The following is a 26,662-nucleotide window of genomic DNA, read 5'->3' on the forward strand; positions in this document are numbered from 1 at the left end:
TGTACTCCCACAGCCTCTGCAACAAATCACTTTCTGTTAACGCTTCCCCTAACATTACTACAACTAATTGGGAGTATTTGTACCATATCAAAGGCTGCAGTATGCCAATTTGGGACTTGGAGATCCTTTAGGACACTGTTAGAACTTAACAAGGGCATGCAATAAGTTATACTAATTGCTATTACCAAGGTTGGAGCCTTTTCCATACCATTAGTGAGTGACAATCTATGCATCACACAATCCCAGGAATCCTTAAGACTTAGAATAATTTTATTGTCACTTTAAATGTACACTAATCACCATACATTAAAATGAAATTTCATTGCATACCTGCTCAGGATCCATAGGATTGTAGTCCTAATTATCTAGTTTTACTTCCTGGTCTGAAATATAGTTCCATGAGAAAGAGGGTTGCTTTTAGCCTCCCTACTGATTTCTGTTTTGAATATAGTCGTTAAGTTAAGAAATTAAAAATGAAAAGTCTCCTGGGAGAGAATGGTGCCTATCATTTCATATGAAAAGAGAACTTTTAAGAAATGGCATTCTCCTAAAAGCATATGAGCTATTCTATATAGCTTATGACCTATTTTCCAGGGAAAAGTCTACTTTTTAAGTAATAAAAAAGACAACAGGCCAACATGTGTAGAACAAAATGCTTATCTTGTTATTTTAATTAAGGATTAAAGCAAATTTCCTCTTTCCTACGGACAATTTTACAGTAAAAATATGTAAAACCAGTTATGGTAGGAAAATATACAACAGTTGAAAATTACATATTTCAAGTGTGTAATCAATTTCATTTTATGAAACAATACATATTCAAAGCCTGGAGTAGGTGGTAAATTTTTACACCCTCTTTTACCATCAGCCAGCATCCTGCCACCATTATAGTACAATGAAGAAAATTGAATGGCGATCTCTGAATTATTCACTGAAAAACAAATAAAGAAAATTAGTAAGCATTCTCTCATTTAAATGGTATTCTCTAAAAATCATCTTTCAAATGTGTCAGAATTAATAGTTTCAATATACACATTGTTCAGCAAACATTGAAGAACTGTACTTACATAGGTTTTATGTCTGACTGTACATTTTCATGTTCTATGAAGACATGTAATTACAAATAGTAAAAATAATTAGTTACCCAGTTTGTGTTCGAATCCATTTCAAGGCATGACGTGGAGGTACAGAAAAAGATGGGTGGTAGTATGTGCAATCCACTCTGGTACACTGTGTGTTAAACCTGCAGTGCTAACAAGATAAATGAAAGGTAAAGATAAAACTGCTTGCAAGAATTAAATTTGGCTTATTTTAATTTATATGCTTTTTCTTTAAAAATTATGCAATTCTTCAATGGAATCGTTCAATTATCTGAGGCAACTGAACCAAAGTTGGAAAATATATGATCTGTAAACTTTTTTTTTTAAGTGCATTTGATGCTAACTTCTATTTGTGGCATCACTGATTGTGCATTCACATGGAAAAGCCATCACTGAAGTCGCAAATGCTAATATGCAAAAATTCTATCCTAGATTTTATCACAAAATTGTACCACTAGGAGTAACAAAATGCTGAATTTGGAAAATACAAATTTTATGGGAAATATATTGTCTTAAAGGAAAGATCCTATAAAATAACAGAATACCAAACGAGAAATTTTGCATAGGATATTACAAGCTAATAAATTGCTATTGCTAATTATGTTTGCCAGTTTTTCTGTGATAGAATACCACTTTGGTTTCCTGGTGCTGGTGCTGGGTTCTTTACAAATTTTAGCGTTTATTACTAAAATTCTGCATATTATATATAATCTGTAAACTTAAGATCTTAATACACAGACTAATATTTCATGTGTCTCTTCTCTTTCCCATACTGAATATATCTTTCATCACCACCAGTACAACTTTCCTCTCTCCACACATTGCTTTATTTCATGTATTTTATGTCTTCTCACATATGTGTACAAAGACACACACACACACACACACACACACGAGTACTAAATATCCTATTTTATATAAAATGCCCTGGGTTCAAAGTGAAATTACTAAGAGAAAAGAGCATATACTTCAATTTCAACCTATGTTTCTCTACATAAATACATACATACACACATACACTCTATGTAGGTCTTGGCCTATTCGGGTCTATTCTCGTGTAAGATTGATATAATCTTGGTAACGTTTCGACAAGGTCCCACTCATCATCTTCAGGCTGGTGTTTTCGGCTTTGTGCTAGGGTGAATAAAGCATGATCAGAGCTGCCGTCTTTCTATAAATATTGGTTGGGGTGTGTGGAGGGAGTGCTGGATTAATTGCTGTAAGTAGGTTGGTTGGCTGTGTTGTAATGTATGGGGTAACACCTTGAGTAGTTGATGGAGTTGATGTTTGCAGATTAGTTGGCTGTTTTGTAATGTATGTCTGTGGTGCAACATCCCGGGGTTTAGTTTGGTTCTGAGTTTGTGGTCAGGCTATATGTTTATGGCGTGTGTCAGTTTGCTTTGTGTGGGTATCAGAGGGAGGTGCAGCAGTTGGAGATGCTGCGTGGTTTGGCTTTCTGGGTGGTAATTGTATTTTGTCTGTGGCATAGATATGGCCTTGGGTCTGATGAGGGTGATTGGTGGTGGTGTCCTGTGTTGTTCTGGGTCTGGTGTTGGTTTTTGTGGCTGGGATTCATTTGTTGGCACAGCCAACCAACCCGCTTACAGCAATTAAGCCAGCACTTCACACACCCCAACCATATTTATAGAAAGACGGAAGCTCCAACCATGCTTTGTTTACCCTAGCACGAAGCTGAAAACACCAGCCTGAAGATGATGAGTGGGACCTCATTGAAACATCACCAAGATTCTATCAATCTTACACAGGAAAAGACCCGAATATACCATCACCTTCATACCTATACCTGTGAAAATCTATGAAAAAACACACACACAACTCAATCTACGATACTTACTTTGGGATGGTAAAAAGGACATTCCATTTTCTTACATGCAGGGAAAAAGCGGCAAAGCTGGCTGGTTGAAGATGCTGCTGGGGCTGGAGCAGAAACTGCTAAACAAATTAACGAGAAAGAAACAGCTATTCCTAACTTATTCCAAAGCTTGATATTTAATTAAATATTTATTTAAAGAATTGTGAGTATTTCCATATATGTCTGTAATTTTAATTGTTGGCTCTTAATATTCCCAATGTATAAGTATGGAAGATCACACAGCTGAAGTTGCTGAATTTTGACCTAGTAGTTGGCAGGGTAGGAGGTCATTATGGAATTCAATAGGCACTGCTGTGATTTCCAAAAAGTAACAAATAATAGATTTATTGCCCGTTTATGAATAAGTCATGAGAAAGTGGCATGAATAATGTTGTGCCCAAGATTGCTTTAGAAAGGGGAGAATCTTAGTATTCCGAGCGTACAGAGCAATTCTTGCCAAAGACTGAAGCTGGCCTCATTACACCACAGAAATGAAGAAAGAGGGATTCCCATTAATGCCCTATCACAAGTTTCGATCAGTATTTGATGAGCGGGGCATTAAAACTGGACCCATATCCTCCACTCCTTTTAACCATGCTAGATATGACCAGACAGCTCAAACCAATTGGAATTTAGTGGCTGTTCTTAAACAGAAGATTTATTTTGACAATACTTTAGCTGTTTTAAAGTCTATGATGCTTTGGATTTGAGTTTGCTTTCATTGGCACATTCTAAGCAAGCTCGTTTTTTTAATATTAAGAAAACCTTACCTTGTTTAGGAGACGGTTGCGGTGCTCGTCGACTGGCATGAGTATAAGGACAATCTGGCTTGTTGCATTTGGCATCATATTTACAGTTTGGATGGATGAATAAACATTTGTCAGCAAATTTACAACTTGGAAAGACCCTGAAATATGAATGTAAAATACTTATTCCTTCAGAATGAGCTTGCTAAGATATACTCTTTCAAAATTGCTTATGTTTACAGATGCATAATACAGTTTTACATAAAAAAATTGAGCCGGGGTGGCGCAACAGGTAGAGTGCTGTACGGCAGGCCACTGAAGCTGACTTGTAGATCTGAAAGTCAGCGGTTCAAATCTCATCATCGGCTCAAGGTTAACTCAGCCATCCATCCTTCCGAGGTGGGTAAAATGAGGACCCGGATTGTGGGGGCAATAGCCTAGCTCTGTTAAAAAAGTGCTATTACTAACATGTTGTAAGCCGCCCTGAGTCTAAGGAGAAGAGTGGCATAAAACTCAAACAAACAAGAAGGAAGGAAGGAAGGAAGGAAGGAAGGAAGGAAGGAAGGAAGGAAGGAAGGAAGGAATACGGTTTTCAGGTTCAAGTCAAGCCAAGCCAAGCAAGATGTCAGTGGAGATTTTAAAAAAACCCAAGCGCTAAAAACTTTGATAAAAATTTCATAGAAGTCAGAAAAAAAATAAAAGCAGCAGAAAACATTCAAATGTGTAGAGGCTAAACCAAATTGTACAGTTTGGTTGTTCTATGTATGCATGGATGTGCAAAATCTCCAAATCCCAAATGCCCCCCCCAAAAAAAACCCCTACCAAAGACCCAAAAGATATCCAAGGACTTTGGATTTTGTTCAAGTTGTTTGTATATCACTCATTTGATAAATAAATATCCAATTATATCATAAGGTCCTTCACCGATGTATGAAAAAAGAAAAGATTAATGAATTTAATTTCCCAGAAAGCAGGCAACCTATCATTAATATGCACCATGACAGCCACCACCATAAAAAATGAGAAAAAAATGAAGACTGTAAAAATTTCAATGTAAGAACTGTGTAAAAAAAGTTTGTGGTGCATTTTGATATTCAGCAATTCCCTAGAACTAGGCTGATAGGGAAACGTGAACACACTTGCGTACAATGACAGCATTATGTATTTTCACCCCAGCTTCTAATATCGAAATGGAGAGTGATTAGTGATTGTCCTATCTTTTACCCAAATAAAAATCATGCCAAGTCTTTCTTCCCACACAATCTGCTATCTTGCTGCTCCCACTTCTTCCCTCTGATAATTCTTTGTTGAAATTTAGACCATAAGCTGTTGGGCAACAACTTTCTTTTATTCCTTACGTTAGCAGAAAGCTCCATAAAACATGGCAGTTATTCTTATATCTAGAGTTCCATCAAATGGGATAAGGTCACTCAGAACTGATTGCCAAAATAGTGTTTGTTTCTCTCTTCCCTCTGAACACTCCCCACAATGCAGTCAAAGTGGAAATTTTTTATCTCTCTTAAATTTCAAGAACCTGGCACAGCTCTAGGCTTTTTTCCACAACTATCAATAAAATATGAGTAAAGCATAAAATAACCAAACAAATCACTAGAATGTGCAACATTTGCCTAACATAAATAGATAAACACCCATCTTTTTCTGCTACGAATGTAACAGTCTACATTCAGAATTTCCAATTTTGTTTTGACCTTGTTTAAGCTATAGTTATTCTGCTGATTTAATACTGAGAAACTAGCACAGTGCAAATCCCCCTTTTTGTGAGTTATGTAGCAAGCACAGTAGTGACTACCCATCAATTCAAGTCAAGTTGTTCATGCCTAGTAATGAGAAATATTTGGTACCATCTTGGTAACACCTTGGAAGCTACATATAGGTTATCCTCCAATCCTGTTTATCCAATATTTTCCTCCAACCCTGTTTATATTTTTAGCTAAAATTCCATTTTAGTACAAACATCTCCTCATTTCTGCTGTTGATGCAACAAGCTTCTTTTGCGCTAACCGGTGTGCCTGAAAGCTAGGAAGGCAAATTAGGTGAAGTTCTGTTGAGAAGTTCAAAGCCTCTTACTTGCATGGTTGTGTAGGATGATGGAAGGCACATTCATCTCCATTTTTACAGGCAGGCCAGTATTTGCAGCGCTCAGGTACTTTCTCAACCTTCTGTAAGATGCCTATTTCTTCCATCTCTACTGTGAGTAATAGCCAAAGAAACAAAGTTAGACATCTGGATCGTAGAAAAGAGTTTTGATCAAAGCAACTATTTAAATATACAGAATTTAAAATGAAATTCAGAAAAGTGGAAATATCCACCAAGACAGAATAAGTTTGCCACTAAGCAATTTTTTTATAAATCTCAAATTGACTGAACCAAGAACAGGCAGAAATGGTTGAAAGATGGACAGCTGTATACATCTTGTAAAATTCATTCATTCGTTCGTTCATTCATTCACTCACTCACTGCCTTGAAAAGTGGAATAAAATTATATTAAAAGACACGATGGACTATGTCTGGAAAAAACTGACTTAAGAATCCAGAGACACTGTATTTTGCTAGGATCCATTGTATCCATTTCCTTACAGGTTCCAGGCATAAGGCCAGGTCTTAAGGTAAAATTCCTGCTCAATCGTGGTCGAGATATATGACTAGGCACTATTTGCACTGATAAAATTTCATCTCAGGCTGATGGCTAATTTAGCAGACTTGACTTCTATTTGTCCTTTACCACTGACTGAGTGAAACTGTCATGATCCAGTCTGAATCTGAAAAAGCTTCTCTAGCTCACACTCTGAAATGTCTCAGGAGACATCATGCCAAGGAATCACATGAGGCTGATCAAATACATGCACCACCAGGACAACTGCAGTAGTCAGATGAGGATGATGTAATACCTCCTAGCCCCCATACACAGTCAGTAGAGAGAACAAAGCAGAGCAAAAACTACCATGAGGATACTTGCCACACAAGGGAATAAATCTATGTTAGTGACAGCTGATTCCAACCTGATTTAAGAAGCAGTTTTGATCTATGTTCTCTTTGCTGGAAACAATGTTTGCTCTCTTTTGCTTCTTAAGAAACCTTGAACCCCTGATGGCTGACAACACTGATCTGGCTCTTGGAACCTTAGTTTGGATTTGGAACTATTCTTCTGCATGTTCCTATTAAATACAAACTCTTCAGGTAAACTTTTGTTTGTGATTGAAACCTAAAGCAGGATATAAACTGCTTAGGGGAAAAAAGATCTACTGACAAGTAGTGCCTCTCACACCCTTTTGAATGTGGCCCAGTATACCATAGCCAATTGCATGAAAAACTGAGAGATCAAGCAGGATCACAAGAGTCACATTCCTCTCTCCCTTGCTGTACCAAAGAATATCAACCAGAACCACCAATGAAATTTCAGTTCCATATCCCTGGCCTGGAGTTCCTCGGTAAACGAAGGCAATTACTTGGATCAACGGTCATAGAGAGGCCACTCAGAAAGAATCCTGTCAGGTACCCGATAAGATTCTTCCTGAGTGGCCTCTCTATAATCCTTTATTCCAGGAGTCAGCAAGCCACTTAGTAGAATTGTCCACTGGCACTTTGGAAAACTTTCCAAGTGCCCTTTGAAACTAACAGGGACCATTAGACACATGGAATAACCACATTAAATACATCGATAGTTGCAAACATCCATAGCAGCAACAAATTGCATCATAGCCTCCATCAAGTAATCTCACTATGAAAAGAACTGATGGAGAATTATCCCACATCAGATCAGGTTCAGTTGCTCAGATAAAAAACAGATCTAAAAAAAGTGCATGATTGTCATAGTGGCCATGGAACCCATGAACTACGTAGATCACTGCTCCCTAATAAAGTCAATTTGAAATCTCCCAAGGCCAGAAGTCTAGGGAGTTGCAGCTATCATCCTGATGATACAGTTAAGCAACTTAGATAGGAGAGAAGAACCGTTGTACATACCTGAACGGTCTTCTCGATGCACTGGAAGGAGAGTCCAACATGGGTAATTCACCAATCTTATTGGAAGACTGAGTTAATTTAAATATTTAAATATGAGGTAGTCACCGCCCCTTAGCAGCCCCCAATACCTCAGTTTTAAAAACGAAGCCAGTTTAAGGAAAACCTGTTTATTGAACAATAACCATATAACCTCATAACTGTTTAACTTGTCTCCCAAACTCCGGCGACCTGGCGAAACAACCATGCCGGGTGGGTTTGGACTCTCCTTCCAGTGCATCGAGAAGACCGTTCAGGTATGTACAACGGTTCTTCTCCACTGCATCTGGAAGGAGAGTCCAACATGGGATATGCCAAAGATTACTGCCCATGGGAGGGAAAAGGCTGAGCTACGGTCGCAGGAGTTGAACACACTTGCTGCAAAACCCGTCTCCCAAACGAAGCTTCCGCCGAAGCTACTGAGTCCAGTTTGTAATGGCGTATAAAGGTGGTAGGAGACGCCCACGTAGCCGCCCTGCAAATGTCCTCTATGGACGCCTGAGTACTCCAAGCCACCGAAGTGGCTGCACTTCTAGTGGAATGCGCTGTTACCCCGGTTGGTGGTACTTGAGACCGGGCTTTGTAAGCCTCCTCAATACAGTCTTTCAGCCAGCGACTGATGGATTTAGCTGACACTGCCAGACCCATTGATCGCTGACCAAAGGACACAAACAGCCGCTCAGATTTCCTGAAATGTCCAGTCCGTCTGATGTAGATTTTCAAGGCCCTCCGAACATCTACCTTGTGCCATCTCAGCTCGAGAGGGTGCTGTCCATGTGTGCAAAAGTCTGGCAACACTAACTCTTGAGCCCTATGAAACCCAGAGTTAACTTTGGGGATAAATGTAGGGTCTAACCTCAAAACTACCCGATCAGGGTGGAATATACATAAATCTGCACGCGTAGACAGGGCCGACAGCTCCGACACTCTGCGTGCCGACGTAATTGCCACTAAAAAGGCAGTCTTTAAGGAGAGCAATCGTACTGGAATCGTCCTCATTGGCTCGAAAGGAGGGGCTGTCAACGCCTTGAGTACCAGGGAAAGGTCCCACGTCGGGAACCTATGCACTGGAGGCGCATGAGTGTTAATCGCGCCCTTAATAAAATCCCTAATCCAAGGATCTTGTGCCAGGGAGCGAGCGTGGGGTACCCGGATGATGGTTGCCAGATCAGCTAAATGCCTTTTCAAGGTATTTGGGGCTAACCCTTTCTCCACCCCTGACTGTAGGAATCGTAAGATTGACACAACCGAAGCCTCCCCCGGGTTAAGGTGGTGATCCGAACAAAACTTACAGAAGGCCGCCCAAGTGGACTGGTAGAGTCTTACCGTTGATGGGCGACGTGCTGCCTGTATGGTGGATATAACCTCGTCTGGCAAGGCTTGCTGTCTCAGACCTGCCCTTTCAAGTGCCAGGCGGTCAGTTTGAACCACTGAGGGTTCGGATGGCAAACTGACCCCTGAACTAACACTACCTTGGAATCTGGAATCCTCCACGGGGGAGACACCGACAGGGCTACTAGATCTGCAAACCAAGGCCGTCTCGGCCAATAGGGAGCCACCATGATCATTTCCACCCCCTCCCGAATTGTCTTGTCTAATATCCTTTGAATGAGACACGTGGGGGGAAAGGCATACAGTAACCCCTGGGGCCAAGGTGACCAAAGGGCGTTGACCCCTTCCGCCCCTGGCATCGGAAACCGGGAGAAAAACCTCTGTAATTGAGTGTTTGCTGGGGTTGCGAAGAGGTCCACCAATGGAAGACCAAATCGTAGCACTATCTGCTTGAAGAGTGCCGGGTCCAGTTGCCACTCCGAAGGATCCAGAGTGGACCTGCTCAGCCAGTCCGCCTGCAGATTGCTGGTCCCGGCAATATGCTCCGCCGTCAGAGAGGCCAGATGAGATTCGGCCCAATCGAAGAGGTCCGTGGCTTGAGCCATGAGGCGATGAGATCTCGTACCTCCTTGATGGTTCAGGTGGGCTTTTGTGGCCACGTTGTCCGTCAGAACCAGGACATGCCTGTCCTGAACCCAGGGAGCGAAGGCCTGAAGGGCTAAGAAAACCGCTCTGAGTTCGAGAACATTGATATTGACCTGGGTTAAGTCTTCCTGAGACCACAGGCCCTGAGCTATATGAGGCCCCATATGGGCACCCCAGCCCGACAAGCTCGCGTCTGTTGTGATAATCACCCGCTGGTGGCTGTGAAGAGGAGAACCCTGGATCAAAGCTGGGGACAACCACCATGCCAGCGACTGCTTGACTGAAGCTGGGAGTCGCACCTTTCGGTGGGAGTGACTCACCTTGTCCTTCTGGGCCGGAAGGAGAAACCATTGGAGGCCCCTCATGTGATGGCGAGCCCATGGCACAATCCCTATGGATGAAACCATAGTCCCTAGTACCTTGGACAATGTTGCCAACGATGTTTGCCTTTGTCGACGAAGGCTGGTTACTAATCTCCGGATATTGAGGACCCTCTCTGGTGTTAGCGAGACCGTGTCCTCTGCGGTGTCTATGATGGAGCCTAGGTGTTGGATTGATGTGGTGGGATGAAGATGGCTCTTCTCCATGTTGACCGTGTACCCATGACTCTCCAGAGTCTGCTTCGTGAGCGCCAGATCGTGTTGCGCTTGGGCCATGGACTTGGACAGAACGAGGATGTCGTCCAAGTATGCCATGACCCGTATGGACTGGGTCCTGAGATGTGCTGTCAGGATGTCCATCAGCTTTGTAAAGGTGCGGGGTGCCGAGGACAGGCCGAACGGCATAGCACGGAATTGGTAGTGGACACCGTTGAGACAAAACCTGAGGAACCGTCGATGAGCTGGCCAAACCGGAACATGCAGGTAAGCCTCTTTGAGATCGATAGAGGTGAGGAAATCGTTGTGTCGCACAGAGGTCAGGATCGATTGCAGGGAGTGCATGCGAAACCTGCGATACCGAATGAAGGTGTTCAGGAATTTGAGGTTTAGAATCATCCTGAACCCCCCCGATGACTTTGGTACCAGGAACACAACTGAGTAGAATCCCGTGCCCTTGGCATGCTCGGGCACCATCTCTATCGCTTGAATTTTGAGAAGATGAGTTATTTCCAGTTGTATATGACGTTTTTTGGTTGGGTCTCGCATTAGCGGACAAGTGACAAATCGGTTTGGCGGGGGCTGCAAGAACTCCAGGCGCAATCCCCGTGATATTGTGGCTATTGCCCATTTGTCTGAGGAGGTAACCCTCCAGGAGGCACTGAAGCGCTGAAGTCTGCCTCCTATGGGCTGCAATGGAGCCAAGTCATTTTGTGCGCCTGAAGCCCCTCTGATTCCCTCTGAAAGGACGCTGAGCCTGCTGGTACCCTCTGGGCCTGTCTTGAAAGGCCGCTCGGTTTCCACGAAAGGCTGGCTGGCCATACTGATTTGGCGTGTATGTCCTAGTCTGTCCAACAGATGAGGAGGAATCCCACCGAAATGGCTGGCGGCGAGCGTAGAGGGTGGTCCTACGATCCTGGCGTCTGTATGCTCTTGGCAGGGTCTTCCTTTTGTCCTTATCCTCAATGAGGACAGGATCCAACGCCTCCCCAAAGAGCTTTTCCCCTTGGTATGGAGAAGAGGCCAGGTTCCATTTGGACTTTAGGTCTGCTGGCCAGCTCCTCAACCATAGGAGGCGTCTGGAGGCCAGCGACGTTGCCATCCCTCTAGCAGAAAATTTCGCCGCATGGAGAGTGGCATCCGCCGAAAATTCCGCCGCCGCTAATAATTTACTCAGGTCCTGACGTAAACGGCCATCCTCTGGACCCAGGCGGCCCTGCACTTCCTGCAGCCACATTATCGAAGCTCGATTGAAAAAGGAAGCAGCTGTTGAAGCTCGAAACGCCCAGCTTGCCATTTGGTGAGACTTTCGCAGTAGAATTTCCGCTTTTCTATCCTCCGGTTTCAAACTATCGCCAGTTTCTGATGGTACCAAGGCCTTTGAAATCAAGGTCATTACCGGCTGGTCGATAGGGGGAAATTCCAGCATCTTCTCCATATCCTCATCCAAGGTATAAAAGCTACGCTCCATGACTGACGGGCCTTGAGCTGCTGCAGGCTGCTGCCAGGTGCGTTTGATGCTTTGTCTAAAAATCTCCGAGGATGGCACATGATCAGTCTCGGGTTGGGGTTCTTTGAATAAAACAGTAGACGGCTTAGGGTCCTCAGAGGTGTCAGTTGCCTTGGGGGGACCCGGTAAATCTGCTGCCTGCTTGGCCTTATGTAACAGAATTTTGAAAAGAGGGGCCTTAAAGAGCCCAGCTGTGACAGGTGGATCTGGAGTTGTCTCATCATCAGAGAAATCATAATCTTTCTCAGTGTCTTCTAATGGTGATGGCTCATCCATCCAAGACCCCATACCCGAGGGGGGCGGTGCAGTCCACAGGTTCTTGGACTGTACTGGGCGGGAGTGCTGGACACTTTGCTGCACCCCCACAGCCATTCCTTGAGAGTACACGTCAGTGATGAGCCCTTGTAAGGCCGGGGACATCTGTTGCTGCACCCTAAGCCCAGCAGCCGTGGGTGTAAAGGTGGCAGATGGAGCACTTCTCAGAGAGTGACTAGCAGAACCTGGCCTCGCCTGCTGAAGTCCAGATAAAGGAACAGCCTGAGACATAAATGGATTCTGTCTCTCTGGGGACCAATCCTTCACAGATAAGATTTCTGTAGGTCTCAACCCAGACTGGCAAGTCGGTTGTTCCCTGGCCTGTAATGAGGGGGAGGTGGACCTTGGTGCCAGAAGTGCTGCCTCCAACCTCTGCTCTAAAGCTTTTATACGTCTCTCTGCCTCCTTAATTGAAGAGGAAGCTTGGGACTTAGCTTTGTCTTTGGCTTTCCCCTTGCCTTTATCCTGAGGCATTATGGTGGGGGAAGATACCTTGTCCACACTTTTATCTTCCATAACTACTCACGCTTGACAGTTGAAATGTCAAACAAGGCCAGACGAGATACGTTAATAAACAACGTTACCGGTAACTCGATCACAGCAAAAATGGCGTTTAAGCACCTCAGAGCCCACGCATGCTCAGTACAGTGTTGGTCGCGCCCACTGATTGGGCGGAGAGCAACAATTCTCCCGCCTAAACATGGCGGGCGCGCCGCAGTTTTGCCGCCTTCCCTTCTTGGATATAGTCCGCTCTGAAGGAGCCCGCCTGCCGGCCTGCCTAGGCCACCCTCAGCCTCGCTGAACACAGCGGCAGGCCACCCGGAAACATTGGCGGTTGCGGCGGCGGCTAACGCGGCGGCGGCGGCTTGCTTGTTATTGCCGCCTCACAGCTGACGGGCGCTGGCGCTGAGCCAAGCTCACCCCGGCCTGTTCAAATAGGCCTTGCACTCGGCGGCGGCCTCGGCGGCGGCGGCGGCAGCTATAGCTTTGCCACCTCCCAGCTGATAGGCGCTGGCCCTGCGCCAAGCTTAAAAGTGACCGCGGTCACGGCGGCGGCGATTGCGGCGGCGGCGGCTTCATCCCCACCGCGTTGCCGCCTCATAAATGACAGGCGCTGGTCCTGCGCCCATTTTCCTCTGAGCCCGCCGATTCCAAGCCTCCCAGTGTGAGGGGCTGACCCCCACACCTTCGGCTGACAGCCGGGTATGGCCACTGAGGCCAGTGACCCAGGCTGAGTCGCTCCTCCATAGGAATGGTACCCACTGAGGGAAGGGAAACCGGAGGAGAGTCACGATGGGGGGTTATGCCCACTGAGGACAGAGACCCCCAGAAGATCCTTCTTCCTTTCCAGCATCTGCAAGAGAGAAGGAGAGAAAAAAACACAAAGGTTAATGTATTTATTTCAATTATTTTAACATTACTAATTATATTGCTTTACTAAGGAAAAACTCAACAGTCTCTACTCTTAGACTGAGTTTTTAAAACTGAGGTATTGGGGGCTGCTAAGGGGCGGTGACTACCTCATATTTAAATATTTAAATTAACTCAGTCTCTACCAATAAGATTGGTGAATTACCCATGTTGGACTCTCCTTCCAGATGCAGTGGAGAAGGTGCACAGAAGGGAAGTCAATAAGCAGTAGCAATCTTAGCTTGTCCCTAAAGTTTAATTCATGAATAGCACCTCATATCCAGTTATCTGCAGGACAATGTCCTACAGATTAATTCTGATGACAATCCATTCCCCCTTCTCTAGTATGGAGTTGTGGCTGATGCAACTGCTAAAACCTGGCTGTGCAAAACCCTGAAATGAATAAATCAGTCTCCTTGCGGGTGCAGATCTCTGTAATTCAAGCAGGTGTGTCTTCATCCACCATGAGATTAAGGATGAAAAGAGATTTATTACGGACAGATCTGGCATTCAAAAACAAGTTCTTACTACTTAATTCTTGAGATTAGGAGTAAGGAAACAGGGATTGGCTTTAGGCTTTCAATCCCCCTTCAGTAAGGGCAGGTCATCCTCTCTTTTCCCATGTACCACAGTGCTGTTTCCTAATTACTTTCAGACAGGGTAGATGAATTAAATCTATGTTAGTTTAGATTTAAAATGTCCTGTAAAAAATAATATATCCTAAGAAATTTGGCTTTGAACTCCTGCCTCTAGTTGCCCAAATATATTTTGCAACCGAGTTACCATAAAGACCTTATCAATGAGGATGAGAATGTTACCATCTGTGCCGTCCAGCTGTCTTGATATAATGTGCATCTGTTGTGTGCGAAGGTCCCTTAATCCTTTGCTCGCTGTTGATTTGGATGGAACAGGCCTAACTCCCTCCATAAGATTTGATTCTTCCTCTTCTTGATCAGATAAGTACCCCGGAGGGCTGGGAACTCCATCCAAAGTGACTATAAACTTGGGACTAGCAGGCTTCTCTGACAACAGAAGCTGCTCTCTATAATAAAACAATAAAAATTGTTTAAGTTACTAAAACAAGAACGAAGGAATGGTAATTGATATCAACAATTCAACTTGAAGATTACTTGATGACATATAATCAATTAAACATAATTCATGACAATCAATACAGCACAATTATTTATAGTTTTTAAGACCTAAAATATTTCATGAATTACTGTAAACCATTTTTCTTCAAAATGTACAACACCCTTAAAAAGGAAATGACATATCCTTAGCTTGTGCAAAGAAGGAAATCTACCCATTCTTCATAATTTTGTTCTAAGCAAGCTTCTTGATTAGAATAGCCACACTTCCAGCTAACGACCTATCTTTGGGCAGAAAATTCTTCTGAGCTACAACCACAAGTCCTTAATTCTGGAGCCTGGCATTCATTTTGTGCAACACACTATAGTGTATGAATTATTGGCATAGATCAGTGATGGCACGCAGAGCCATATCTGATGTCAGGCTGAAGCCATTGTTTCTTGGATGTTAACTGGGACGCTGACACCGGAGGGCACACGAGGCATTGCCCTATGTCAGCTCCAGCTGATTTTTAACCTTCTTTTTGGCCATTTTTCACTGTCCCCAAACATTCCAGAAGCCTGGGGATGGCAAAAAATGGCCCAAATCTGGAGGCTTTCCTGGATCCTGGGGAGAGAGAAAAATAGCCTAACAGGCGTAACGGAAGTCCAGAGGTTTCAGTGAGGCCTGTGCGAAGGCATGGATGACAGTGCGGGAGATTGTGCGCATGTGAGGGGGGATGTAGTGTGTGTGTGCACATGTGCGGGGGGAGAGGGCATTGAATTATGGGTGTGGGAACATGTCAGCAGGTTATCATGGGTGTGTACACCCTTTTGGCACCTGAGCCAAAGAAGATTCACTATCACTGGCATAGACTAATCAAGGGCTTAAGGAAACATATGAAATAAATCTATCACAATCTGCTTTGTCTCTATACAAAGTGTGCTACTTTCACAGTTAAGGCAAGCAAAGACCAAATTTCACTATGGTATTTAGATATGCTGCATGAAAGGGCCCGGTCTCCAAGTTTATCTCTCTACTGAACTAAAAGGAGTGATGATTTTTTTCTTACCGTGTCTGAATGAGCCGTCCTGAAAGTGCCTGTAAGGCATCTGTAGTTCTGTTCCCCACTTCCAGGTTTCTAGGTATGGTGACCTCCTCAGACAGCTTGGGCTTTTTCAAAATAAATGATCTTGTATCTGTGTGGATCACTGATTCCAAGTCATAATAATCTAAGCCAGAGAAAATGGCAAATGTCTCACCGAGCCTTGATATCAACAACATATTGTAAATGGAGAGTTAGCATGAAGCTACTCAATGAAGGTATATCATGACTACTGATAATCAAAAAAATGGCAAACTACTCTTTGCTGAGCAGGCAAAGCTATTCAAAGAACCAATGATTCTGATGTTTGTATACTTTCTTCTAGCCTTGGCAGATTCTTAATACAAGAGTCCTAACAAAATAATCAGTCTACACATATGCAAAGCTGAACAGTAACAATACATTGCAAAGCCTATTATAATTATTTTAAAAAGTTGGATTGGCAATTCCTGCAATAGCAAAAATTTTATGTACTAAAAAAATTCAGAAAATAAATTTTATATTCTTTTAAGAGTATGAACATATGAAATAATGCTTAAAAATACCAGCTACAACTAACCAGTTTTTTGTAATATTTCTTCAGTGCCTGGCTCAACCTGGAGACGGGAAAAGAGTTGCCTCTGTTGGGTTTCTAAAATAAATTAAGAATGCAAATGAAGTTTCCTTTCTCCTCAATTCAACTTAGGAACAACACTGTAGTAACTTTCCCCATTTAATTCAACATTATTTAATTCAACATTTTCTGCATGTAAGAGTTTGTTTGAACAAAATCTCTCCCAAGTTCTGTTTGGCAAGAAGTTGACTGCAGTCACTAGGCTTGCACCCTATCTCTATTTTCATAACTGCATCTCACTAAATTCAGGACATTACACTGATTTTTTTAAGTTTTAAAAAAGAACTAGATAAATTCATGGAGCAAGCTAATCATTCAAATTTACAGTAAAAGCACACAAATCAGTGTATTTCTGGACCACATTAGCTTTACATGATTCTATCTATCTTTTGTATAACACTATAATTTTAAATAAATCTGGCAAAATATTTATTTTCACATGTACCATTCCCTAATAAACATATTTTACATTTATTTTTCAAGACAAGAATTGTATTTCAGAAACTGAGAAATAATCAAAATGGAATAACTGCATCTCTCAATTTCTATGAATTAGGTTGGTTCCCTTAATTAAACAAAGAGCCGAGGTGGGGCAACAGGTAGAGTGCAGTACTCTACAGTCAGCTTTACTGGCCTACAGTAAAAGTGCATGAAGTTCATTTGCACATGTGCAGGATTAGGTTGCATGCATGAAACCATTCCCCTCTTCCCGTCACAGTGTAGATACAGGCAGCTAAAAAGTTTGGGGACTACTGACAAACAGTACAAACTCATTTCCTCCCCACCCCATTTTCATGCTCAGAAATGTTATTAGGAGAAGGGAAAGGGATTGTCTTAAACATTGTGTTGATGAACTATCTCAGAACAGTGATGCTTTGCAATGAGAAACAGCATGCTAGATCACATGGATTGAGATCTTTTTTTAATATTCTCCAATACCCATATAAAATCCATTTGGCACCTTCTGCGTTTCTATGCCTATCTGAGTATGTGTGAATCATGCCAGATGTGACAAAAAGGGTGAAATACCTTTCTTCAAAGAGTTCATCAGAAAAGGTTCTGCTACAATATCTCACAATCTAGGTATAATTGAGCTTTCTGATCACTTGAGACTATGGTATCATATTCAACACTACCTGAAATTCTTCCTAATGTCTGTTCTCTTGGTTCTTCTTCTTGCATCTGAGCGTTTAGTCTGCTTGGCTGATTCTGGCCATGCATTACTTCAAGGAGGGCTTCTTCATGGGAAGTTCGAGTTCTGGGGGCCACAGGAACTGTCTGTTTTGCTGGGACTTTCCATAAACAAAAAAAAATTGTTATACAAAGAAGCAATGACAGGTATTTTATCCCAAATTGTGATCTTCTAAAAATTCTGCTATAGCTAACCCCAAAATACATTTCCTAATGAGGAAAGCTACTTTTTTCAAGGTACTTTACATTTTCAGTGTAACAGATTGGGATATCCAATGTGCACATACATATTGTGCAGTGGAATCATTCAGATAATTTGCAATTTTGACTCAGCATCCCTCATGATTGAGTCAGCCTTCCATCCTTATGAGATGCATAAAATGAGGACCCAGATTGTTGGGGGAAATATGCTGACTCTGTAAACAAACCATTTACAGAAGGCTGAAAACCACTGTAAAGCAGTATATACCAGTAAGTCTAAGTCCTAAGTGCTATCGCTATTATGGGCTAAGCAGGCAGGGATTACTTGGAAATGCCACTGTTCACACAACATACTAATTGTATCATGGTTAGAGGAGATAACCTTTGTAAAAATATTCTGATTTACTAACTTAGATGCAAACAGACTTAAGTCTGATTTTGAGAACTTATCAAGGTCAGTTGATAAGACTCCTTAATCACCCCCACCCGGACAGGCTAACAGTTAGTGAAAAAAGGTAATAAAAAAGAAAGAAAATAAAAAATATAACAAGTTCAAAAACAAAAAAAACCAAATCTCCCAGTCGGTTTGCAGAACTAAAAAAAATGGCACGAGGAACTCAGTCATCCTTGTCATAAGCTTCCAGCAAATGAACAGTGAATCTGTTGCCTGGAGAAAGATATAGGTGGCTTGTTCACGACAGTCAATTACAGCAACTGCTTCTTTAAGCTCCCTTCTTTCCAAAGGCCTCAGAGGCCTTTCCTCTAGACCAGTGGTTCTCTGCCTTTCGAATGCAGTTAATACAGTTCCTCATGTTGCGGAGACCCCCAACCATAAGTCTAGCACCAATTCTCCCAACAGAGCTTTAAAGTGATTGGCAAGAAGGTCAGAGGGATGCCCCCACTGTAAAAGCCTGATTGGTCGGATTGTAAAAATACGTTCCAAGGTGCCAGAATAGAAGCTTTAGTTCTTAACATCCTGGGAAATTTGTCTTTTCCCAGGGTCTTAGGTGACCCCTGTGAAAAGGTTGTTCGACCCCCAAAGGGGTCCCGACCCCCAGCTTGAGAACCACTGCTCTAGACAATCTTAATTATCTTTACCAGGGCAATGTAGTTCTTTAAGCTGAGAGTAACTTTTGAAAATCTTTGGTCAAAAGCGGAAGACAGACAAACAATATATAAATTATATATTGAAGATTTGAGAATAGATAAGCGCTAGGAACTTATACTGTATATAGAATTAGTAATAGTTTAATTTTTATGACCAAAGAATCTGGGTAATAATCAATATAGTTTCCCGAGTTCGCGGAGAGGGGCGGCATACAAATCTAAATAATAAATAATAATAAATAATAAATAAATAAACTTTAACTTAAATACATTTCTGAAAAGATATGTTCTATTGATCTATTTTATAAACAAATTAGAATCATTGTTTCCATGTAACAGGTCTTGTTTTGCTCCCGTTTATTTTATGCCAGCTTACAAGCAGATTTTTGCTTGTAAAAGTGCTATCATGGATAAGTGATATGGGCTAAAAAGAAATTCAAAAGGATAAACACATTAATCTGTTGCAGCAAAAATCCTGCATCACTCTAAATCAAAACTCATTTTGTTCTAAGTTATCTTTTCACCAGATGTGCAAAGTATTGTTGTGACCCCAGCAACAGCAGGGAGCATATCTATAGGCTTTGTAAACAGTGGGAAATCTTATCTCACTGGTTGGTTGCTTATAACAGCCTGTTATAAAAGGAGTTGTAGGAGGGTTTTACACTTACTCCTTGTTTTAGCCTCTATGCATTGGGTACATTTTTATGTGTTTATTGCTACAATAAAGTGAGAACTTTTCTACCTCGGAGCTTGTCCAGTATACAACAAGTATCATACTACATTCACATTGCATAGAAATCATTAACAAATTGATCTACCTGTAGCATAATTAGTTGTCTTTGTCACTGATTCCTGAGCTTCAGATATAGCTTTCAATATTAAATTCTTATTAGCTTGTTTGGAAGGTGGTAGTGAAGGCCTAGATGATTGAAATAAAACAGATCAAAGGGTGTTAAATTAATATTATTTTTATTATATGTTTTATTTTTGCCACATTCCATTAAAAAAAGGATTGGAATCCATGCAGATATATTAATAGTCACTCAGCTCAATGGTAGCTAAATGGTGGCCACTTTTTCTCCTCCTCACAAATATACTTCTATTCATCTGTGCATACCTTTTAACCTTGCAAAAGATGCTACATTTCCCAGCCACTTTGTAAACTGAGCCTCAAAACATCTACATGAAACCGCTGGGTGAGATCATCCAAGGACATGGGGTGAGGTATCATCAATATGCCGATGATACCCAGCTTTACATCTCCACCCCATGCCCAGTCAACGAAGCGGTGGAAGTGATGTGCCGGTGCCTGGAGGCTGTTGGGGCCTGGATGGGTGTCAACAGACTCAAGCTCAACCCGGATAAGACGGAGTGGCTGTGGGTTTTGCCTCCCAAGGACAATCCCATCTGTCCGTCCATTACCCTGGGGGGGGAATTACTGACCCCCTCAGAGAGGGTCCGCAACTTGGGTGTCCTCCTCGATCCACAGCTCACATTAACCATCTTTCAGCTGTGGCGAGGGGGGCGTTTGCCCAGGTTCGCCTGGTGCACCAGTTGCGGCCCTACCTGGACCGGGACTCATTGCTCACAGTCACTCATGCCCTCATCACCTCGAGGTTCAACTACTGTAATGCTCTCTACATGGGGCTACCTTTGAAAAGTGTTCGGAAACTTCAGATCGTGCAGAATGCAGCTGCGAGAGCAGTCATGGGCTTACCCAGGTATGCCCATGTTTCACCATCACTCCGCAGTCTGCATTGGCTGCCGATCAGTTTCCGGTCACAATTCAAAGTGTTGGTTATGACCTTTAAAGCCCTTCATGGCACTGGACCAGAATATCTCCGAGACCGCCTTCTGCCGCACGAATCCCAGCGACCGATTAGGTCCCACAGAGTGGGCCTCCTCCGGGTCCCGTCAACTAAACAATGTCGGTTGGCGGGCCCCAGGGGGAGAGCCTTCTCTGTGGCGGCACCGGCTCTCTGGAACCAACTCCCCCCGGAGATCAGAACTGCCCCTACTCTTCCTGCCTTCCGTAAACTCCTCAAAACCCACCTTTGCCGTCAGGCATGGGGGAACTAAACATCTTCCCCTGGGCACGTTGAATTTATATATGGTATGCTTGTGTGTGTGTATGTTAGTATAGGGGTTTTTCTTAAATTTATAATATTTTAATTAATTGGATCATGTATTGGATTGTCTTTTCACTTGTTGTGAGCCGCCCCGAGTTTTCGGAGAGGGGCGGCATACAAATCCAAATAATAAATAAATAAATAATAAATTATCAGCAAATTCCAGTATAGATGGACACCTCTTTCTGCCAAAGCAGAATACAGCGTTCCCTCAATTTTTGTGGGGGATGTGTTCCGAGACCGGCCGCGAAAGTCGAATTTCCACGAAGTAGAGATGCTCCCTTTCTTTCCTTCCTCCTTCCCCCTCCCTCCTTCATTCCTGGTTTTACTTACCCCCAGAACCCACAGGGGCAACAGGGCGGCAAGCGGCAGTAAGGCTCGGCTTCAATTGGAGCGTACCAACACTCCGAGAATTAAAAGGGTGGGATTGGAAGGCTGGGGCGGAAACAGAGCTTTTATTTAAAAAAGCAGGATGGCTGAGGTGGAAGGGGGGGGAGGAGAGTTAAAACGCACAGTATTGTACATCGGGCAGCCCCAGAAAACCCTTGGTGTGCAAAAAAACCACGGAGTATTTTTTTAATAATATTTTTGAAAAACCGTGGTATAGACTTTTCACAAAGTTCGGACCCGTGCAAATCGAGGGAACACTGTATATGAATCTAATTGCGCACTACAGGATCATACCAGAGGCCTGCCTAGACTTTATTCCTGTCTAAAATAAAGCTACCGGTAATATAAATGGTATTATAATTAGAAAAAAATGTATTTTGTTTTTTCAAAAAAGAGATCACTACCTTCTTTCAGGTTTTGCAGGCACAGAGACACTGCTGGAGATGCCTCCCAGTCGCAGACTGTAGTCATCTTCCTCTTCTTCTTCCTCTCCATCATTACTGAACCGTTTCACTTTGACTACTGAACTTACCACGGGGAGTTTTCTCTTCCTCAAACTTTCTTCCTGCAGGTAATAGGATAATATTTTATTAGATAAATCTGATATACCAGTGAACATATTTCCAGGCCACGGTAACTTCCATTATATTTTGAAGATTTATGTAAAAGAATTCCTGATTTTTTTAAAGAGTCAAGCACTTTTTATTTATTTCCTTTCTTTCCTTTCTGCAAACTACTAAGGGATTCATACAGCATGGAGGAGAGGGAGGGAGGAAGGGAGGGAGAGAGAGGGTGGAAAGAGAGAGAGAACACAATTATACATTTACACAAATTGGCTTAAGATAACAATAAATGCAATAAAACTAAACTAATATATTTAAGCAACATTTTCAAGAGGCCAACAGAAGATTCAAAAACAACAAACATCCAAAAATCCAATCCAACTTTTAAAATTTAATATAGAGGCTTTACTTTCACATTGATTGCAGCAACTGTGTTTAGCATGTTGACAGACGGCTGGTCTCCATAAGCTGGTGGAATCATGGCTAACTTTGAGAGACTTCAAGCCTGAAAATACTTTTGCACCCTCAGAACACCAAAATGCAAAAATGGCTGATTTTTTTGCCTCACTCAACTCATTCTGACGATTTTCTGAGCTAAGAGTGGGGATGATAATGAGCTATATGTAGCCTTGGCTTAGTTTTTGTTCCCTTTAAAAAAAACAGTGGTAATCACCATCAGTGGTTATTGCTGGCCCTGAACAAAAGTCAGGAGGGGGCTTTAAATTATAAACATGTAAAGGAGGTGAACAGATTTTAGAAACCAAGCTCCTTTATTTTAAGCTAATTATAAATAGAACAATATAATCAGATTTGGACAGAGTAAAGCTGTGTCCAAACTTGCATTTATTTATTTTTGAGGGGGAAAATAGCTTTGTTTTGAGCAATAAACAATAGAGTAATAGTAAAGTAAAAATAATGACAAACTAGATTATACTTTGGGCGGCAGTAGAGGTGTTTATTGATTGTTTAAATAATTAAATATTTCTGTTCTACCAGTCATGTATTCTATCCCAAAGTAGCATATAAAATGAAAACATCTTATTCAGAAGAATAATCAATTCATTAATTTGGAATACAGATTCTGTATATTTATTTTATACTCCCACCCTTCTTAATGTTGTTTCAATACAAAACATCACAATGAAGAAACATAGATTCACAAAAGCATTGCTCAATATTCTAGCACTATTTTTCCATTAATAGTTTTGATTCAACTTTTATCTAGGACATTCTAAGTCATCAAGGTCATGATTACCCCAAAGGTGCTTTTCAAAAGGTATTTGAAATCAAATAACTGATTATTTTTTAGAATTGAAGAAACTTCTTGGATGAGAAGCAAAACATCTTCGAGGAAAAACAAAGAAAGTCCAGTTGCCTTTTGAAAAAGCATCTTTGGGATTCAACTTATTAAGTAGTCTTCTTCAACTATATTCTGAGCACATATTCAGCAATTATAGATATTTAGGTCTGATGCATGTGGAGGGCAATACTTTTGTTTCAAAGCCTTAGAATCTTCAAGCTGAATAACTCCCTGTAGATCAATTAGTTCAATTCTCTACCCTATACTTTGATATATCACAGCTTGTATTTAAAACAATGCCAAATAATTGGCAAGAAGATAAATTATCATTTTTCCGCTAACTCTTTATTTTCTGCTGTTTTGTCTTTCCAGATTTTAAGGTAATAACCAGATTTCATTATTATGCGTGTTTGTGTGTGTGTATCTATATAAAACATGTATGTGTGTATATATATATATATATATATCAGCAAAAACATGTGAGATATATATATATATATATATATATATATATATATATATATATATATATGTATATATATATGTATATAGTGTATATATATATTATGTATATGTATATATGTATGGCTGTATGTATGTATGTGTGTGTGTGTGTGTACATATATATATGTATATGTATATATGTATATATATATATGTATATATATAGATGTATATATATAGATGTATATGTCACATGTTTTTTTGCTGAATTTGAAAATTAAGGGATACTAGGATAGATCTATATAGATGCATATACATATATCTTATGAATTTGTATTATGTATGTGTATGAGTAGATATATAACAGAATTTCATTTTTAATGTGTAGCAGTGTGCTCAAAGTAAAAAAAAAGACAATAAAAGTTAGCATATTTTTCAGCGTATAAGCCGCACTTTAGTATAAGATGCACCTTAGTTTTGGGTGAGGAAAACAAGGAAAAAAGGCCTCTGCCTCCCAGCCATTTGCCAAACAACGCAGATGATATACACTGTTTGCGGTGTATTTCTGTGCATGTGTGCCTGACCCATAGAAATGGCAAGGAAGTGTAGAAATGTACATTATGGCAGTACATTAATCCCAAAAAGTTTTCTTAAATATAATCACACTAACTCTACCCAATTAAATAGATCTACTCCAAAGATGACTAAATCAAGGTTTAACTCAGCTGCCTTATCTTAATACTAATACTTAATACTAAAATAAGACATTTCAGATTATACTTTTAGGGATCTTTAAAATTGATGTGGCTTTTTGGAAGCATTCTCTGCTATTTAAAAGCACTGGGCTTCTTCAGATCAAACATTTATTTTAAAAAGCTTCTTCATTTTGTTATCTAGAACAATAATAAAACAGTCTTTAAAAAATAGGTCTAATAATTTGAATATTCTATATTTATAGATATTGACTTACCTCCTTGCAGCAAAAACCAGCCAGTTTCAGCCTTTGCCTCTCCCTGCAGCAATTTGCTTCTGTGCAGCTTTAGTTTTGCTTTCATTTTAGCAGTGGGCTTGCTGCAACTTCAATCAATCAGCTGAGTGCTGGGAGGCAGATAATTAGTGGATTGTGCTAATCAGGCTCAGCTGCTATTTGCTGCAAAGAGGTAAATTTCTGGCAGGCAGAGACCCAAGAGTGGGGGTGGCTGGGTGGTACTACATTTGGCATATAAGATGCACCCAAATTTTCACCCACTTTTGGGGAGTAAAAAGGTGTGTCTTATACTCGGTATTAAAATATGGTATTTTATCTTATCTTTTGGCACACAAGTTACTTTGCTGGATTTTCAAAATTAATTCCTTAAAGAAAAAAGGAGATATAAATGTGCTGAATTTTGAAAATCCAGCACATTTATATCTCCTTTTTTCTTTAAGGAATTAATATAAGCATATATCTAATGGCAGAGCAACGCAGTATACTGAGGAGAGAAGTAATGCCCAAGATAGGATTGCTTGCTATATTTTGTAGAACAGGATTTGAAGAAGAGTTTGAATTAGTCCTCCTCGATGGATGATTTATTATCTTTATTTATTTATTTATTACTTAGATTTGTATGCCGCCCCTCTCCGAAGACTCGGGGCGGCTCACAACACGTGGAAACAAATCATAAATAATCTGACAATTTAAAATATTTAAAGATTTAAGAAAGACCCCATATACTAACAGACATACACACAAGCATACCATATATAAATTAAACATGCCCAGGGGGAGCAAGTTACAATGGAGTTACAAGTTACAATGGAGAGGATAAAAGCCAGGAATTAGGAAAGACAAGAGCCAGCAAAAGGTTGTGTTTTTGTATAGGAATCATAAAATGTAGCTTACGTAGCAAGCTTTTAGATCAGAACGCCATATAACATGCAGAAAATCTTCCCTCTAGCATATTTCAAATATTTATATGTATATGTTAACAAACCAAAAGGCTAAAATGTTCTTTTCTAAAGAAAGCTAACTAGCAGGATTCTCAAATCCAAAATCAGTATCTCTATTCATATAGGACAGTGATGGCAAACTTTTTTTCCTCGGGTGCCGAAATAGAATGGGTGCACACTATTGTGCATGTGCGAGTGCCCACACTCATAATTCAATGCCTGGGGAGGATGAAAACAGCTTTCCCCCACTCCCCAGAGGCCCTCTGAAGGCCATAAATGGCCTGTTTCCCAACTTCTGGTGGGTCCAGTAGGTTCATATTTCACCCTCCCCAGGCTCTAAACGCTTTCTTGGAGCCAGGGGAGGATAAAAACACCCTCCCCCGTCCTCTGGAGGCTCTCTGGAAGCCCAAAAGGCCCTCCCAGAACCCCTGTGCAAGCCAAAAATCAGCTGGATGGCACACAGATTCACATTGGATCCAATCTAGGGCAACGGCTTGCGTGCCAGCAGATATGGCTCCACGTGCCACCTGTGGCACCCGTGCCATAGGTTCACCATCACTGATATATGACATCAGCTATCTTAAAAAGCTCTAACGATATCATTTGTCCATTATAAATGCCTCCTAAAAACCTTGAGAACATGATGACATCTGGTCATACATAAGCAGGTACAGAAATCTTTTTTGATATCCTTAATGCAGGAAAGGCAGTAAAAATTATAATCCTGACAGACCAAAACAGTATGAGGTTAACTTGCTTTGGTAAACAGCTGTTAGAATTTGTTTTTAAAAAATACCAGGAATCATATATTTTATGAACGAAGTGCTGTGTTTATATTTTGTGCTAGAATTCCATCCCCACAACAATGAAATTTGATTCCTAAAAAACATATTATCTCATCTATAACAAGTGAAACCTGACAATCTGACAGATCACATAGTAGTCTCACATATAGTTCCTTTCCAAATAAATCAGCAGTTCCCATTTTTTCCTTTATGTTATGACTACATTGGCATCAAATATTTTTAGGATTTCCATATAAGTCAGCTGTTAGCAACTTAGTGTTTGGGGA

General features: G+C 41.3%; 1 protein-coding gene across 5 annotated transcripts in view; it reads right to left on the bottom strand.

Annotated features, from left to right (window-relative positions):
• Positions 1-641: 641 nt before the first annotated feature.
• Positions 642-26,662, bottom strand: part of ZC3H14 (zinc finger CCCH-type containing 14) — a 44,491-nt gene continuing 18,470 nt past the window's right edge. Inside the window, exons 7-17 of one of the 5 annotated variants that reach the window (XM_070753798.1) lie at positions 21,759-21,919; positions 19,654-19,754; positions 17,473-17,628; positions 16,283-16,354; positions 15,691-15,850; positions 14,366-14,589; positions 5,808-5,925; positions 3,744-3,880; positions 2,956-3,050; positions 1,145-1,251; positions 642-931 (exon numbers count right to left, since the gene is read on the bottom strand). In XM_070753798.1, coding sequence (XP_070609899.1) covers positions 925-931; positions 1,145-1,251; positions 2,956-3,050; positions 3,744-3,880; positions 5,808-5,925; positions 14,366-14,589; positions 15,691-15,850; positions 16,283-16,354; positions 17,473-17,628; positions 19,654-19,754; positions 21,759-21,919 — 1,338 coding nt within the window. In that variant the 3' untranslated portion in view covers positions 642-924. Of the gene's footprint in view, positions 932-1,144; positions 1,252-2,955; positions 3,054-3,743; positions 3,881-5,807; positions 5,929-7,703; positions 11,336-14,365; positions 14,590-15,690; positions 15,851-16,282; positions 16,355-17,472; positions 17,629-19,653; positions 19,755-21,758; positions 21,920-26,662 lie in introns of those variants that run through there. The other 4 variants (XM_070753782.1, XM_070753791.1, XM_070753774.1 and 1 more) reach the window with 4 other exon arrangements.

Source organism: Erythrolamprus reginae, chromosome 1 (genome assembly GCF_031021105.1).
Source record: "Erythrolamprus reginae isolate rEryReg1 chromosome 1, rEryReg1.hap1, whole genome shotgun sequence".
Taxonomy (NCBI): Eukaryota; Metazoa; Chordata; class Lepidosauria; order Squamata; family Dipsadidae; genus Erythrolamprus; species Erythrolamprus reginae.